This window comes from Mastomys coucha, unplaced genomic scaffold (assembly GCF_008632895.1).
Source record: "Mastomys coucha isolate ucsf_1 unplaced genomic scaffold, UCSF_Mcou_1 pScaffold9, whole genome shotgun sequence".
NCBI lineage: Eukaryota > Metazoa > Chordata > Mammalia > Rodentia > Muridae > Mastomys > Mastomys coucha.
Window position 1 is genome coordinate 39,087,570 of NW_022196915.1, and position 14,841 is coordinate 39,102,410.

The 14,841-nt window shown below is 39.4% G+C and overlaps 1 protein-coding gene across 1 annotated transcript in view; it reads left to right on the top strand.

Annotated features, from left to right (window-relative positions):
• Positions 1-14,841, top strand: part of LOC116084286 (vomeronasal type-2 receptor 1-like) — a 152,580-nt gene that overhangs the window by 93,166 nt on the left and 44,573 nt on the right. The window contains 1 exon segment of the mRNA XM_031361145.1: positions 401-480. Coding sequence (XP_031217005.1) covers positions 429-480 — 52 coding nt within the window. The 5' untranslated portion in view covers positions 401-428.

The following is a 14,841-nucleotide window of genomic DNA, read 5'->3' on the forward strand; positions in this document are numbered from 1 at the left end:
CCCTGCGGCTTCCCTGGGAGTCGTGGGGCCTGTGGCTCCCGGCTGGCTGTTCAGGTCTCAGAAACTCCTGATTGTTGTTTCTTAAAGACTTGCTCTTTTCTCATGGGAGACAGAAGGGAGTGAATCTGGAGAAGAAGAGAAAGTGGGGGAAATGAAGGGAGGGGAAACTGGGGTTAGGATGTATTATTTAAGAGAAAAATGTCTTCAATATATATGCATATATATATTGAATATATATTTAATATATATATATACATATATACATATATGTATATATATTACATTTTAATAAAGAAAAAACCACCATGTTTTCTCTCATATGCAAAATGTATGTATGTACATGTGTAGTTACACATATGTGTGTGTTTGTGTGTGTGTGTGTGGCATTATGAAAATAAAGAAATGACAATAGAAGAAGAAGATGATGTATGCCGCAAAGAAGAGAATTAAAACAGAAGGGACCAACTTGGCATGGAAGAGGTAGGTAAGCAGGTAGAGGGGGGTGATAAGGAAAAGAACTGCCCGTGAGGTACTGTGGACTTAAGTACAAAGTATATTGAAGTTTGTATGAAAATGTCATGATGACTCCCATTTCCTTATTTACACTTCTCTTCCCATTCTCTTATTTAAACTTACTTTATTCTTCTCAGTGCCATTCTTGTCCTTGTGATACTGTTGTTCATTTTGTTTTGGGGTGCTCTGAAGTGCACTATGGTTCCTTCTACCTCTTCCTCCCCTATTGTGCTCCAAGCTGATCCTCCTTATCTTACCTGGAAACATTGTGATATGTCTTTTAAGGTAAGGTTGTCTAAATTTATAACTTTATTCATCTGGCCATTAAAATTTGAGCATCATAACAATTGGGAACCTATTAAAAATCAAAGAATATTCTATATGATAAGGCTGCAACGACAAAGATAGACAAAAGTTAGCTCTCAAGTTCAATTCTGAAAATATATTGTAGTTTAACAATAATAGCCAAAAATGGAAGTGGACAATGCTAGTATGAAGCACAAAATAGCTAGTGATATGAAAGGGGCAGATAGTGCTACAACATTCTATTTTCTGTAACAGAAAGAAAGGTATCATTCTGATACTTACAATGTTATAAGCAAAAGACCATGAAGAGTGCATCTCTTGTTCATTCTTCATATGGCTAGATCTTTCTTATCCTTCAGAATTATTTTTTCAGTGTCAGTTCACTCAGAAAGCCTTCCATTGATGCTGAATCAACCTGCTCATTCTCTGTCAGAATCATAGCTTTATCACATTGTACAGAAACCTTTATTGAAGACACTGCCTGGCATTCCAGTTCCCAAGGAAAGTAGAGATGTATTGCATCAGTGATTGGGCTGAGTGCTAATAGCAGTCATGTGGTGAATACTGCTGATGGAACAAAACTTAATTATTTAAGGTTGGCAAGAAAGAGCAGCAAGAGACTTTGAATTCTTATGACTCCTATGAGGCTGCCAAGGAAGAGAAGTATAGAGAGAAGATTATGCACACATCACATACACCACACACACACACACACACACACACACACACACACACACACAGAAACACACACACTGGCTTGGCCTGACCACTTGTTTTCATCAAATTCACAAGTGTACACACACACACACACACACACACACACACATACGTATATATATTTACATATGTATGTATGCATATACATATAGAGAGACAGACATATAAATATAGAAAGATTTTACACACACACACACACACACACACACACACACTTGGCCGATGGAGCAAAACCTCAAAAGCCACATTTTATTTTTTCTATCAGCCTTCTTATATTTTCTTAGACAAATGTTCTTTATAAAATTTTGTCACAGATAAAACATTACACAAAAGGGAGTTACAGAAGGATATCAACAGAAAGTTCAAAGCACTATTTCATTCTATAAGCTCATAATAAGTTCAAAGCTACAGTTTCATACAGCCTTGCTTTAGCATGGTGCACACCTGTGGCCTCATTCTTGGACCTGACCTAGACTGAATGTTTTTCCTTGATCATAAACCCATTCCAAGCCTATTTCTCTCTTTCAGTGCAACTTATGAAAGCTGATTTTATTCCCTATTTTGTAGCCTTTGCTTACTATTCTATGAGAAGGGGGCACATTCTGTTCTTGATCCTATTTTTATTACATCTTTCTGGCAAAACAACTAAAACCATTTCCTTAAAATTTTCTTCCCAAAATTATGTGAATTAAATCAGGAATTCTACAAAGTCATTGATTCATCAAAACATTTTAATCTCCACACTGATCTGCAAGAAGCTTTCCCAATAAGATGAGCTATCATCCAGGAAGTAATCATAGCAGGCTATAGGCTGTGAAGGTCTCCCAGTGTGCACTCACACCAAGCCAAATAAATGTAGAGTATGACAATGAAGTAGCAAGAAGCAATTGTGCAATAAATTGTCTGGGCCTGTGCATCAACAGAACATAACCATTGCAGCCTTGCACAATGGTTGGCCATCTCCAGGGAGTTCACTTACCTACTGCAGCTCTTGCTACATGGCACCTTACACTCTCAGTGCAAGTTCTATCATCCTAGAAGACAGGAAAACCTGAAGCTGGTAGTGAATGTCTTGTCACTGCAAACTTTCTATGTTCAACCTTAACTCATCAAGGACTCATGGATGGATGGATGAACATATGGATGGATAGATAACAGTCACATTGCTAAAGGTGTGTGGATGGATGAAGTACTATTAGAATGTTAAATGAAAGGGGGAATGTAAACATAGAATTAAAAGGTGGGATCCAAGAACTGCAGGAGAACAACTAGTTTGTGTTACAAAGATATGGCTAGAAAGGTAGCAGGAGGCATTCGCTGAAAATAATATATGGAAGCATTCTGAGAAGATCATTACAAAAGGCATTATCTGGATTCAAGATTTCATTGACAACAGAAGAAACTGAAACAGAAGAACAGGGGGAGAGAGAGAGAGAGGTGGGGGGGAACCAAAGCTGAGTGTTAAGGGCTTTAATTAGAAATTTGGATCATCTTATCAATTTCAGTTTGAATTTTATTAATATAAAATAATTAGCCACTCATTAATTAACAATATTAATGAGCAAACAATTAATTTTGGCATGTGGGAGTTAAGCTGACTATGTTATAACATTTCTTTTACTACAGGAGCCTGTACATGTCAGGTAATGTTATCTTGAAGGTTTTTGTTATTTTCACACCAAAACCCTCATAATTTTGACACAACACTTTGAGAATATTCAAGTATCTCACAAAGAACAATCATGAACAACAACTAAATGGAACTTTGGAACTGTTACTGGAGAATAAGAGGAAGGATTATGGACCCTGAAAGGGATAGGAACTCCACAGAAAGACCAACAAAGTCAACTAAACTGGACTCTTGGGGCTCTCAGAGCCTGGACCAAAAACCAAAGAGCATACATGAGATGGACCTAGTTTTCCCTGCATGTATGTAGCCAAAGTATAGCTAGTTCTTCCTATGGGTCCTGAACAATGGAGCAGGGGGCTATTCCAAAAGCTGTTGCCTGTACATGAGATATGTTCTTCTAGCTGGGCTGTCTTGTCAGGCCTCAGTGAAAAGAGATGGACCTTGCCTTGTAGAGATTTGATGTGACAGAGTGAAGGATACAGAGGAGACTCCACCTGCTCAGAGGAGAAGTGGAGAGGGATGGTAAAAGGATTATGTAAGGAGGTGCATGGGAGGAGTCAGTGAATGGAATGTAAAGTGAATAAGTAAAAATATAAAAATAAAAAATAAATACAGGGAATATATATATATATATACATATATAATATTCATGTTCATATATCAACTTATATATATATATACATATATATATATATATATATATATATGTATATATATATATATAAAATAACATGTGAGATGAACTAACACTTAATGACTCAGTGTTCCAAAATATTGTAGAATTCTTTGGAATAATGAACTCAAACACAGCAGTTCTGAAGTTAAATCCCTGGGCTCCATCTAAAGTTTGGGTGTCTCTCCATCTCTTTCCATTCACTGCTGTGTGGAATCTCTCAGTGGACAGTTATGCTAGGTTTTTGTCTGAAAATAAGTAATAGTGTCAGAGATTGGTTCTTGCCTGTGGAATGGGTCCCAATTTGGGGCATTCATTGGTTGGCCATTCCCTCAATCTCTGTTCTATCAAATATTGTAGGCAGGGCACATTTTGGGTTAAAGGTTTTGTGGGTGGATTGCTGTACATATCCCTCCACTGGAAGTCCTGCCTAGCTACCAGAAGAGGCTACTTCCCTATCCATTTCCCCCAGTGTTGGGAGACTTAGGTAGAGTAGCCCAAAATACCTTCTGGGACTTGTTCCCATCCCAGGTCTCTGGCAAATCCTAGAGACTGCCCCACCCCAAACCACTGTTTACCCTACATATGATCTGCCCTCACCCCACTGCATCACTCCCCTCCTCAGCTCCTCTTCTTCCTAGTTCTGTCCTATCAGTTCTGATATCTATTTTGTTTCCCCTTCTGAGAAAGATTCAATCATCCTCCTTTGAGCCCTTGTTATTTGGCTTCTTTGGGTCTATAGCTTAGAGTATGGTTAGCCTGTACTTTATGGCTAATATCCACTTGTAAGTAAGTAGATACCACATATGTCCTTTTGGGTCTGTGTTACCTCATTCAAGATAATATTTCCTAGTTCCATTCATTTGCCTGCAAAATTCATAAGAGCATTGTTTTTAATGGCTGAGTAGTACTCCATTGTGTAAATGAACCACATTTTCTTTATCCATTCTTCAGTTGATGGACATCTAGATTGTTTCCAGTGTCTGGCTACTAAGAAGAAAATTGCTATAAATAGTTGAGCAAGTGTCCTTGAGGGTTGCTCCTTTGCTCCAGCAGTGGGACAGGGGGTGGGGAAGGGGGAGGTTCCTGATGAAAAGAGGCAGCCTGTGGTTTTAAGGTATTTATTGTAGTAAAACAGAGAGAGGGAGAGAGTAGGGAAGTAAAGGGGGGCATGGCCACATGGTGAGAAGGGGAAAGGGAAGGCAGAGCAGGGGAGCAAGAGAATAAAAGGTAAGAGAGAGGGGAGGGGGCACACAGCCCCTTTATAGTGGCCCAAGTCTACCTGGCTGTTGCCAAGTAACTGTGCGGAGGAGCATGTCTGGCTGTAGCCAGGTAAGTGTGGGGGTGGAGTGCAGGCAGAATACCAGAAGGTTGGGGCATTGCCTATGTGACTGATGGCCTTCAGACTTCTCTGAAGTGGGGTCTAGGGGCTGTGGGAGGCTCTAGTTGCAACAGCAACCAGGGGCCCAGGAGATGTAGCTGAAAACCTGCTCTCCCATGCAAGCAGAAGTCACCACCTACCAGGTCTCCGGGGTTCCAGGCCTATGCTCAACTGGGAACCTTGTATGCTCAACTGCATACAGCTCACAGCACCCCGACCCCCATGGTTGATGGCTGCTAGAGGAAAGTGACCCTGAGCTTGAATCTTTCAAACATCTGGGAACCTGTGAGAAAGGCCAATACCCAGGCCCCAACATAGACCTATTGATTCCAAAATACTAGAGCTGGAGACCCATATTCTGTTTAATGATCTATTTAGGTGATTCTGATATTTGCCACACTTTTATTATTAACATATCTGATAGGCATTCTGAATGCATTTGATTTGATACTCACATGTCCTGAACAATCCAGTGCTATCTTCAGTGAAATATCACAGCCCTTTTTGCTGTCTGTTCTTTCAATTAATTCTAATTTGAATACAGCCATACACAGTAATTTACATGTCATCTGTGGCAGTTTTATATCTTTAGCCTAGGAAGGATGTCAAACATGCAACCAACATATTGGTATTCTTAATAAATGATAGAACTCTATGCTTCCCAGACCTCGAACAACAAACTCTAGCCCAAGCTCAGTACTCTGGGATCCAGATTCTTTTCAGACCTTGGTTCAATAAGTCTACATGAAACTGTGACATTTCTAATATTTTCAACCATAATAATGATGCTCCTTGATCTTGTCCAGGTCAATGGGTGGAACTAGAAAATATCATCCTGATTAAGGTAACTCAGATCCCAAAGGACATGATATGTACTAACTTAAACATACATATTAAGCCATAAAGTACAGGATAACCATGCTATAATCCATAGATGCAATGAATCCAAATAACAAGGAGAGTTCAAGGAGGAATGGTTGAAATCTTTCTCAACTGGAGAAATAAAGTAGAAATAGGGGGAGGATGGAGGGAGGTGAGTATGTTGTCCTGATGCTGCTTGTATTATAATGTTAATATTGAGCCCCCAAGGCCTGATTGTCCCAAAGAGGAGAGGATCTCCATGTAGACCCAAGTGACACTGTTAGCTTATTGTTATTGTTCCCAAGTTATTACTGATTGGTAAGAAAGATGCCAACAGCCAATAGTTGAGTGGAAGAGACATAAGTTGGGTTTAGGATTCTGATGTTTGGAGTTGGGGAGAAACATAAGGGGGAGAACAAGGTAAATGGAGGAGAAGTTGTCATGGGTTAGGTGACTTCAAGATAACATGTACCTGAAGGCTAGCCAATTAAAGAACAGTCCAGATAAAACAGAGGACAATAATTTAGGGTTGTTAATATGAAAGTAAATTCTAATAGCATAGAGCATAGATATCTCCCAAGCTTTTATGTTTATTGTAAATATAAAGGTTGTATTTGACTTTTTTATCTGGTAAGTGAATGAGCAAAGTCTGGGCAGAAACCTGGGCTCTGTTTTAAAAATTTCTACAACAGGGAGGGAATGGGGTGGGAGAAGAAATGGAGAGGGGACTATGTAGGGGGGACCAAGTATAGTGAGAGCAGGAAAGAATGGAAATGTGTAGTTGGCCTGAGTGTGGAAGGCATCTCTAGAATGTGCCAGAGACATGGGACTAGGGATGAAGGAGGCCATAGGGTGTCTATTGGGGGAACTCTAGCTAAGACTCTTAGCAGTGGAGGATCTGGATCATGAAGTGTCCACTGCCTATATAGCCCGGCAGGATTTCCATTGGAAGAATAAGGACAGCAACTAATCTACAAAACCTTTGACCCAAAATGTGTTTTGCTTATAAGATGTGCAGGGACAAAAATAGGGGGTGAGGATGGACAACCAATGACTGGCCCAATTGAGTCCCATCTCATGGGCAAGAACCAATCCCAGAAACTATCAGTGATATTATGTTAGGTTTGCAGACAGGAGCCTTAGATTAACTGTCCTTAGAGTTTATTCTTCAAATTCTCTTTCTATAAATGTTGAAAATTAATACTACAATAAGAACATCAACCTCTGGTTTATGCTTTAAAAGAAATATATTTCAATCATTTTAACATTTATTATTATTTTGAATGGGAAAAAGAAATTGTGCATCTGTTAGAGATCAACTTGCTTCAAACTGGCCTTTCCTGAAGATATTTCTCACACAGTTTAAATGAGTGAAACAGTGAAGAAAAAAAAATAACTGAGTGCAGGTCAAATTCCTATGGCTATTTTACCAAATTTATTCCTATGCCCAAACTCCTCAATATTAAACTTCCAAAGAGGAACATTTGGTTGAAGGTAGTCATGCCAAAGCCTTGTTTAATTCAATGCATCCATTGAACATAGAACAAAAGCATGACTTTGAGATAGACTTCAAAGTATAGGAATACCTTTTTAAGGAGAATGAAGCTGTGGTCTTCAACATAAATTCAATGCTGATACACTGGCCTGCAAACCTGAAGCAATACAGCAGGTGTGGGAATGGACGTCTGTCCCTTATGAAACCAGGAATATTATTGAATGCTTTGTGGCCATGTATTACACACATATTAGAAATCTCATCTGGAACACAGAACAGACATTTTATTACTTAACTTTTTTATTGTCACTTATTACTATAAAATAATGTATCCTTAGGATCACTAAAAAATGTATTGAAAATAGTTTTAAAGTATTCCAATTATGTACTTTTCTGACTTGCAATAACCTACAAGATTTTTTTTTATGCAGACTTTTTAAGAAAACATAAGGCAGGGGATGACACATACCTTTAGTCCCCACACTCAGAAGTCAGAAATGGAAGGATCTCTGTGAATATGAAGCCAGTTTAGTTTAAAAAATGAGTTCCTGACATAGGCCGGCCAGTCTGGGCCTCCCTCAACCCATGGGGGAACAGGGTCCTAGTCAGGTAGACAAGGTGTTGGTGAAGAAATAACAAACAGACACAACACAAGGGAGTATGGTATCTGAATATAATTTGTACAAAGTAGAAATCAGGTTTATATACTATACAGAAAACAGGGCAAATTACAGAAGTTACATAGGCAGGAGATGGCTACATCAAGGTCAGTGAGAACAAGCAGCCAGGTGCAAAGTGGAGGATCAGTGGTGTCCTTCTTCTTGGGCTATTTTGGTAGCCCCAAGAAAATTCTCTGGGTCTGTAGTTGAAGGTCATATACTAGCATTCCTTGGCTGTAACATAGATAATTAGTGAAGGAAGCCCTACAACTTCTAACTTCTCTCTGGCATGTAAAACAATTCTCTGGCATGTAAAACAATTCTGTCTTGTGTGAGACTGCTCTGATAAGAGCCTAACTGCTATCTCTAACTCTTGAGACACCCTGTCTGGTAAAACAGTTTCTTAGCTAATTACAGCTAGGAAATCTATTAGTATTATTGAAACACTGTGAAGACCAGGAAATAATGTTCAATCTCAGTTTAGTTAATAATGAAATATTTCTTAGGGCACCTTTATCCCTGAATAAAGAAAGCACGCAGATCTCTTCACAGACTTTAGCAGAGACCAATCTGGAACACATCTGGGCTACCTCAGAAGACTGACTCCTTTTGAAGTGTACGACTCAGGTCTGTGGTCAGATTTTTAGGCCTGTCCACATAATACTGAAATAGATGAGTTCTGTGTGACAAGTTCCAGGCTAGTTTAAGAAATGAGTTCTATTCTAGTTATGGTTATATGGCTATACAGCAAGAACTGATATCAAAAAATAAGGTAAGTGAGAAACAGAGAGAGAGAGAGAGAGAGAGAGAAAGAGAGAGAGAGAGAGAGAGGAGAGAGAGAGAGAGAGAGAGGGAGAGAGAGAGAGAGAGAGAGAGAGAGAGAACAAGAAATAGAAATGCTTTTTATCAGCAGTTATTTCCCAGAGACATTTATACTTAACCCCTACTTTAAAATTCCCATTTCAGGCCCTATGCTCAGGTTTTAGATTGTTTGCCACGCATCATTGCCTTACCATTTGCCACTGTAAAATCCTTTCTATATCATGGCTTAAAATACTCACTCTGTTATAGGTCTGAACACCCTAGCTCTAACTTGGCTCCACTGAGTTAAAACCAAAATGCTAGCTATGCTGCTTCCTCAAATCTCTAATCTAGAATATTGAAATCACTTCTTTGGCTTCACTTAGTGACTGGAGCCTGCCTCCCCCCATTTGTACTCATCTACATTATCTCCTGTGAAGCAGCCCTCTCTCCTACTCTCTATAAAGACACTTGTGAAGATATCACTGGGCCCTCGAGAATGAGCAAGGCACTGTTTCTCTGGTATCTTCTATACCCACTGGCTCTTATACATTTTTTTTTTAACTTCTTGTACATACATTCTTGAACCCTAAGGAGAGGAATTTGATGGAAACATCTCACTTAGGACTGAGTTTTCCAAAGTCTCTCACTGTCTGCACATCGTCCAGTTGTGGGTCACTGTGTGACTTCCCATTTACTTTCAGGAGGAATCTTCTTTTAGTGAGACATTTATCTACGAGTATAGCAGTGTATCTCTAGCAATCATTTTACACCTACATTCCTTCAACAGAATAGTTGGTTTTTTTCCCCCTAAGTCCCTTCCTGGACTATCTAATCTTAGGTTCCTGATCAAGCAGTGTCAGGCATGGGTTCCATTTCATGGAGTATATCATAAATTCTACCATAGAGTGTTTGGTTACTCCCACAATGTTTGTTCCAAAGTTGCACCAATATCTTATAGGCAGGTCACCATTATTATATATAAGAGTTTGTAACTGCATTGGCATTTATTTACCTTTCTCATGTGGTGGTACACAAAGTTCTTTCTAGTTCCAGTATGCATGGAGACTTTAACTCAGTACCAGATGACTGTTTTGACTTGATGAGATTTGTATCACATGCATTGGATTGTGGTTGGATTTCTAACTAAAGACTGATTTAGGTACTGGCATGTGGAATGAAGAAATGGAAATGGGCTCCAAGACGAGGTTGGGGGAATCCACAGGAAGGAGCAGAGCAGGATCCACTGTAAGGTTAGCCAGAGTCTCCATTCCGTCCACCAGACCCCGTAGTCTTGCTCTAATTTGATTCTCTACTGTGGTGGCAAATATCAAGATAAAAATGACTTGGAAGATATAGGTTAATTTGGCTTACAGATTATAGGTCATCACTGTAATGCTGATAGTAATGATAAACCAGGATAAGAATCTGAAGGCAAGGAATAAAGCAGAGACCACAGGGGAATGCCCTTTATTGGCTTGATCTCCCTGAATTGCTCAGCAGCCTATCTTATTCATCCCACTTGTATAAGTATGGAATCTTCCATGGTGGGCTGGGCTCTCCTATATCAATTAACTATCAAGATATAGCCACATGAGCACCCAATGAAGGCAATTGCTCAGTTGAAATTCCCTCCTCCTAGGTAATTGTAGTTTATGACAAACTGGCAAAAAGTGCCCAGGACACAACCTGACTATGGTGGGTATCATTCTCCTTGCTTTTTAAAAAGAAGGCTCTCTTTCGCTGTATGCCTCATCATGATATCTCAAGTATGACATTCTCCCTGTGTACTGTTCTTTCACCTCAAGGCTTGACTTGGGCTTCCAAAGTTGCAAGACCCTCTCTCCTACAAAAGCTCATTTCTAAATGGTAATTTCATGTTACTTTCTTCCCCAAACATACCATTGCCATAAACTCCTTTCTAGTAATGTCCACCCAGGCACACAGACATCTTGCATTGCATTGTCAAAGAGAATCAAAAGTTGCTTGTAAAAGGAAGTCTCATAATACAAATCAAAGTCTGAAAGAACATTGTTTTACATAATATGAACTGACTTAGAGTAGGAGATAACCTGATTTCAACATCTTCCTAAATAAAAAGAGCACTAAGAACACATATAACTAAGTATAATGTTGATTTCACTATTGATTCAGAGAGTTCTGCAAGATGATGATTACTGAGTCCATGCACATACTGTCACAGCACTAACATTAACTGGGATTCAAACTGGTCAAAAATCTGAAGAAACGATGTTGGGAAATTTAACAGACTTGTAATTTCTGATAAGCTGTGGCTGGTCAAAGGCTGTGATCCGCTATGAATTCACCATGGTGGATATGAAGCTTTGTCTTCTCAGAATACTCAACGAAGATTACCAGCAGTATACTTGGGTCATGAGATTTCCATAAATTAATACAATCTTCAAATACTCTTTGTCTGTATTGCAAAGAGCATGGTGGATTCAGGTGTTTTTCTTGTTTACAAGCAAAGACAAGTATGGACACAGTCTGTCCCTATTCCTAGAGGACAGTCTGCTTATTACCAGTGTCCTTAGAGATCTGCAAGGATGAAACACAGCAAGGGACAATGGAGGATCATACAGTCACATCTCAGACCCAGGAGGCTATGTGTGCTCACAGGTAATTAAACACCATGGTTACTTGTCCCAACACTCATATGGCATCTTTTGCCTGGGTGAGGAATTTTAATACGTTTAAAATACTGTGAGAGAAACCATCTCAATTTAGTAGGCAAAAATCCAACTCTCCCACTCCTAGTTCTGGTTGTATTAGTGGTAGTATATCACTGAGTATGAATTCTTATTCATCTACAGCCCAATACTTTCAGACTCATCAGACCCTCAGAGTAAAAAAAAACAACCCCCCACAAAACAAAACAAAGAAAATGAAAAGAAAGAAGAGAAGTAAAGAAACTCCGGCATAAAGAACCCTGCTATATGATAAAGGCATGTGGTCACAAGAGTAGAGAGAGTCAACTAACAGACAGACTAGATCCAGAATCTACCCTCCTAGACTTCACATATCATTCCTTTTTTCTTTTTAAAGTAAATAAATTAATTTATTTATATGCCAAATGCTGCCCATACTCCTGGATTCCCCTCTGACAGAGTCCCTTCCACACCTCCTCCTTTTGCCTCTAAGATAGTGAGGTCCCCCTGGATATTCCCTCACACGGGCACATTAAGGCTCTACAGGATTAGATATATGCTTTCCCACTGATGCAGTTCAAGGTAGCCCTCTGCTACATCTGTGCCTGGGACCTTGGTCCAGTCTGTGTATGTTCTTTGGTTGGTGGCTCAGTCTCTGAGAACTCCCAGTGTTCCAGGTTAGCTGACACTGCTGTGTTAGTTTACTTCATGTGGTGTTCTCATCCCCTTCAGGGCCCTCAGTCCTCCCCCAACACTTCCATATGGGATCTCAACTTCTGTCCGCTATTTGTCTGTAGGTATCTGCATCTGTTTCAGTCATCCACTGGATAGAGCCTCTCAGAGGCTCCTACCTCTTATTAGACTGTTATGTTAGACTCCTATTTGTAAATATAACAGAGTGTCATTAATAGTGTCCGGAATAGGTGCTTGCCCATTGGATGGGTCCCAGTTATTACTTGGCCTTTCTTTCAATCTTTGTGGCATTTTTGTCCATGAATTTTTTTAGACAGGACAAATTTTGGGTCAAAAGTTTTGTGCATGAGTTGGTGTTCTTATTCTTCCACTGGGAGTCCTGCCTGTCTTCAGGAAGGGCCCACTTCAGGTTCCATGTCCCCACTGTTAGGCATCTCAGCTAAGGTCACCTGCCTCTAGGCTCCTACTTCTAGGAGCCTCTTCCATTGCAGGTCTCAGGGACATCCTAGAGATTCCCCCCATATACCCACCCCCTGGCAGCTGCAGATTTCCAATTATTCTTCTGGCTTTCTGGGCATCTCTTTTGTCTCTTCTCACACCTGAATCTGCCCCTCCTATTCCTCTCCCCAATTTCTTTCCCCCACGTTGCCCCAAGACAAAATTTCCCCCTTCTAAGTGGGATTCATGCATCCTTACTTGGGCCTTCCTTCTTGTTTAAGTTCTTCAGGTCTGTGGGGTATATCTTGGGTATTTTGTACTTATCAGTGAGTACATACCATGCATATGCTTTTGGGTGTGGGTTACCTCACTCAGAATGGTATTTCCTAGTTCCATCTATTTGCCTTCAAAATTCATGATGTTCTTGATTTTAATAGCTGAATAATATTCCATTGTGTAAATGAACCACTTTTGCTGTATCTATTCTTAGGTTGAGGAACATCTGGGTTATTTCCAGTTTTTGCTATTATAAATAAGGCTGCTATGAACATAGGGGAGCACGTGTCCTTGTGGTATGGTAGAGCATCTTTTGGGTATATGCCCAGGAAGAGTATTGCTGGCTCTTCAGGTAGAACTATTTTTACTTTTCTGAAAACCCACCATATTGATTTTGAGAGTGGTTGTACAAGTTTGCAATCCTATCAGCAATGGAGGAGTGTTCTTTCTCCACATTCTTACCAATGTCCATTGAATCTTTAATCTTGACACTTCTGATTTATGTAAGGTAGAATCTTGGTGTCATATTAATTTACATTTTTGTGATGACTAAGGATGTTGAACATCTCTTCTTGGCCATTGGAGATTCCTCTGCTGAGAATTCTCTAGCTCTGTACACCATTCTTTTAATTGAGGTACTTTACTTGGTGGAGTCTACTTTCTTGAGTTCTCTATATATTTTGAATATCAATCCTCTGTCAGATGTGGGCTTAGCAATGGTCTTTTCCCCATCTATAGACAGTCCTTTTGTCCAATTGACAGTTTCCCTCATGAAAGGTTTTCAGTTTCATGAAGTCCCATTTATCAGTTGTTGAACTGCGTCATTGGTGTTCTGTTCAGGAAATTATCATCTGTACCAATGCATTCAAGGATATATTTCACTTTCTCTTCTTTTAGATTTGATGTGTTCCAATTTATGTTGAGGTCCTTGAGCCACTTGGACTTCAGTTTTGTGGAGGTGATGAATATGGATCTATTTCCATTATTCTACATGCATACATCCCATTAGACCACCACCATTTGTTAAATATGCTTTCTCCTTTCTTTCTCTCTCTCTCTCCCTCTCTCTCTCTCTCTCTCTCTTCCTTTTCTTCCTTCCTTCTTTCATTCTTTCTTTTCTTCCTTCCTTCCTTCCTAATTCCTTCCTTTCTCTCTCTCTTTCTGTCTCTCTTTCTCTCTGTGTCTTTCTTTCTTTCTTCCTTCCTTTCTATCTATCTATCTGTCTGTCTGTCTTTCTTTCCCATTGTATGGTTTCTGCTCCTGTATCAACAATTGAGTGTCCATAGATTTTTTTTTGTTTACTTTGGTGTCTTTGATTCAATTGTATGGATCATCATGTCTGTTTCTGTAACATCACCATGCAGATTTTATCATTATTGTTCTTTATTACAGCTTGAGGTCAAGGATTTGTGTTTTCTCTAGAAGTTCTTTTATTGGTTAAGATTGTTTTGGATGTCCTGATTTTGTTTTTGTTTTTGTTTTTTCCACATGAAGTTTAGAATTGCCCTTTCAAGGTCTGTAAAAAATTATGTTGCAATTTTGATGGGAATTGCACTGAATCTGTAGATAGATTTTGATAAAATGGCCATTTTAACTGTGTTAATTCCATCCATGAATTTGGGAGATCTTTCCATCTAATGATATCCTTTAAATTTCTGTCTTTGGCAACTTGAAGTTCTTACCATAGAGACCTTTCACTTGCTTGGTTATAATTGCACCAAGTTATTTG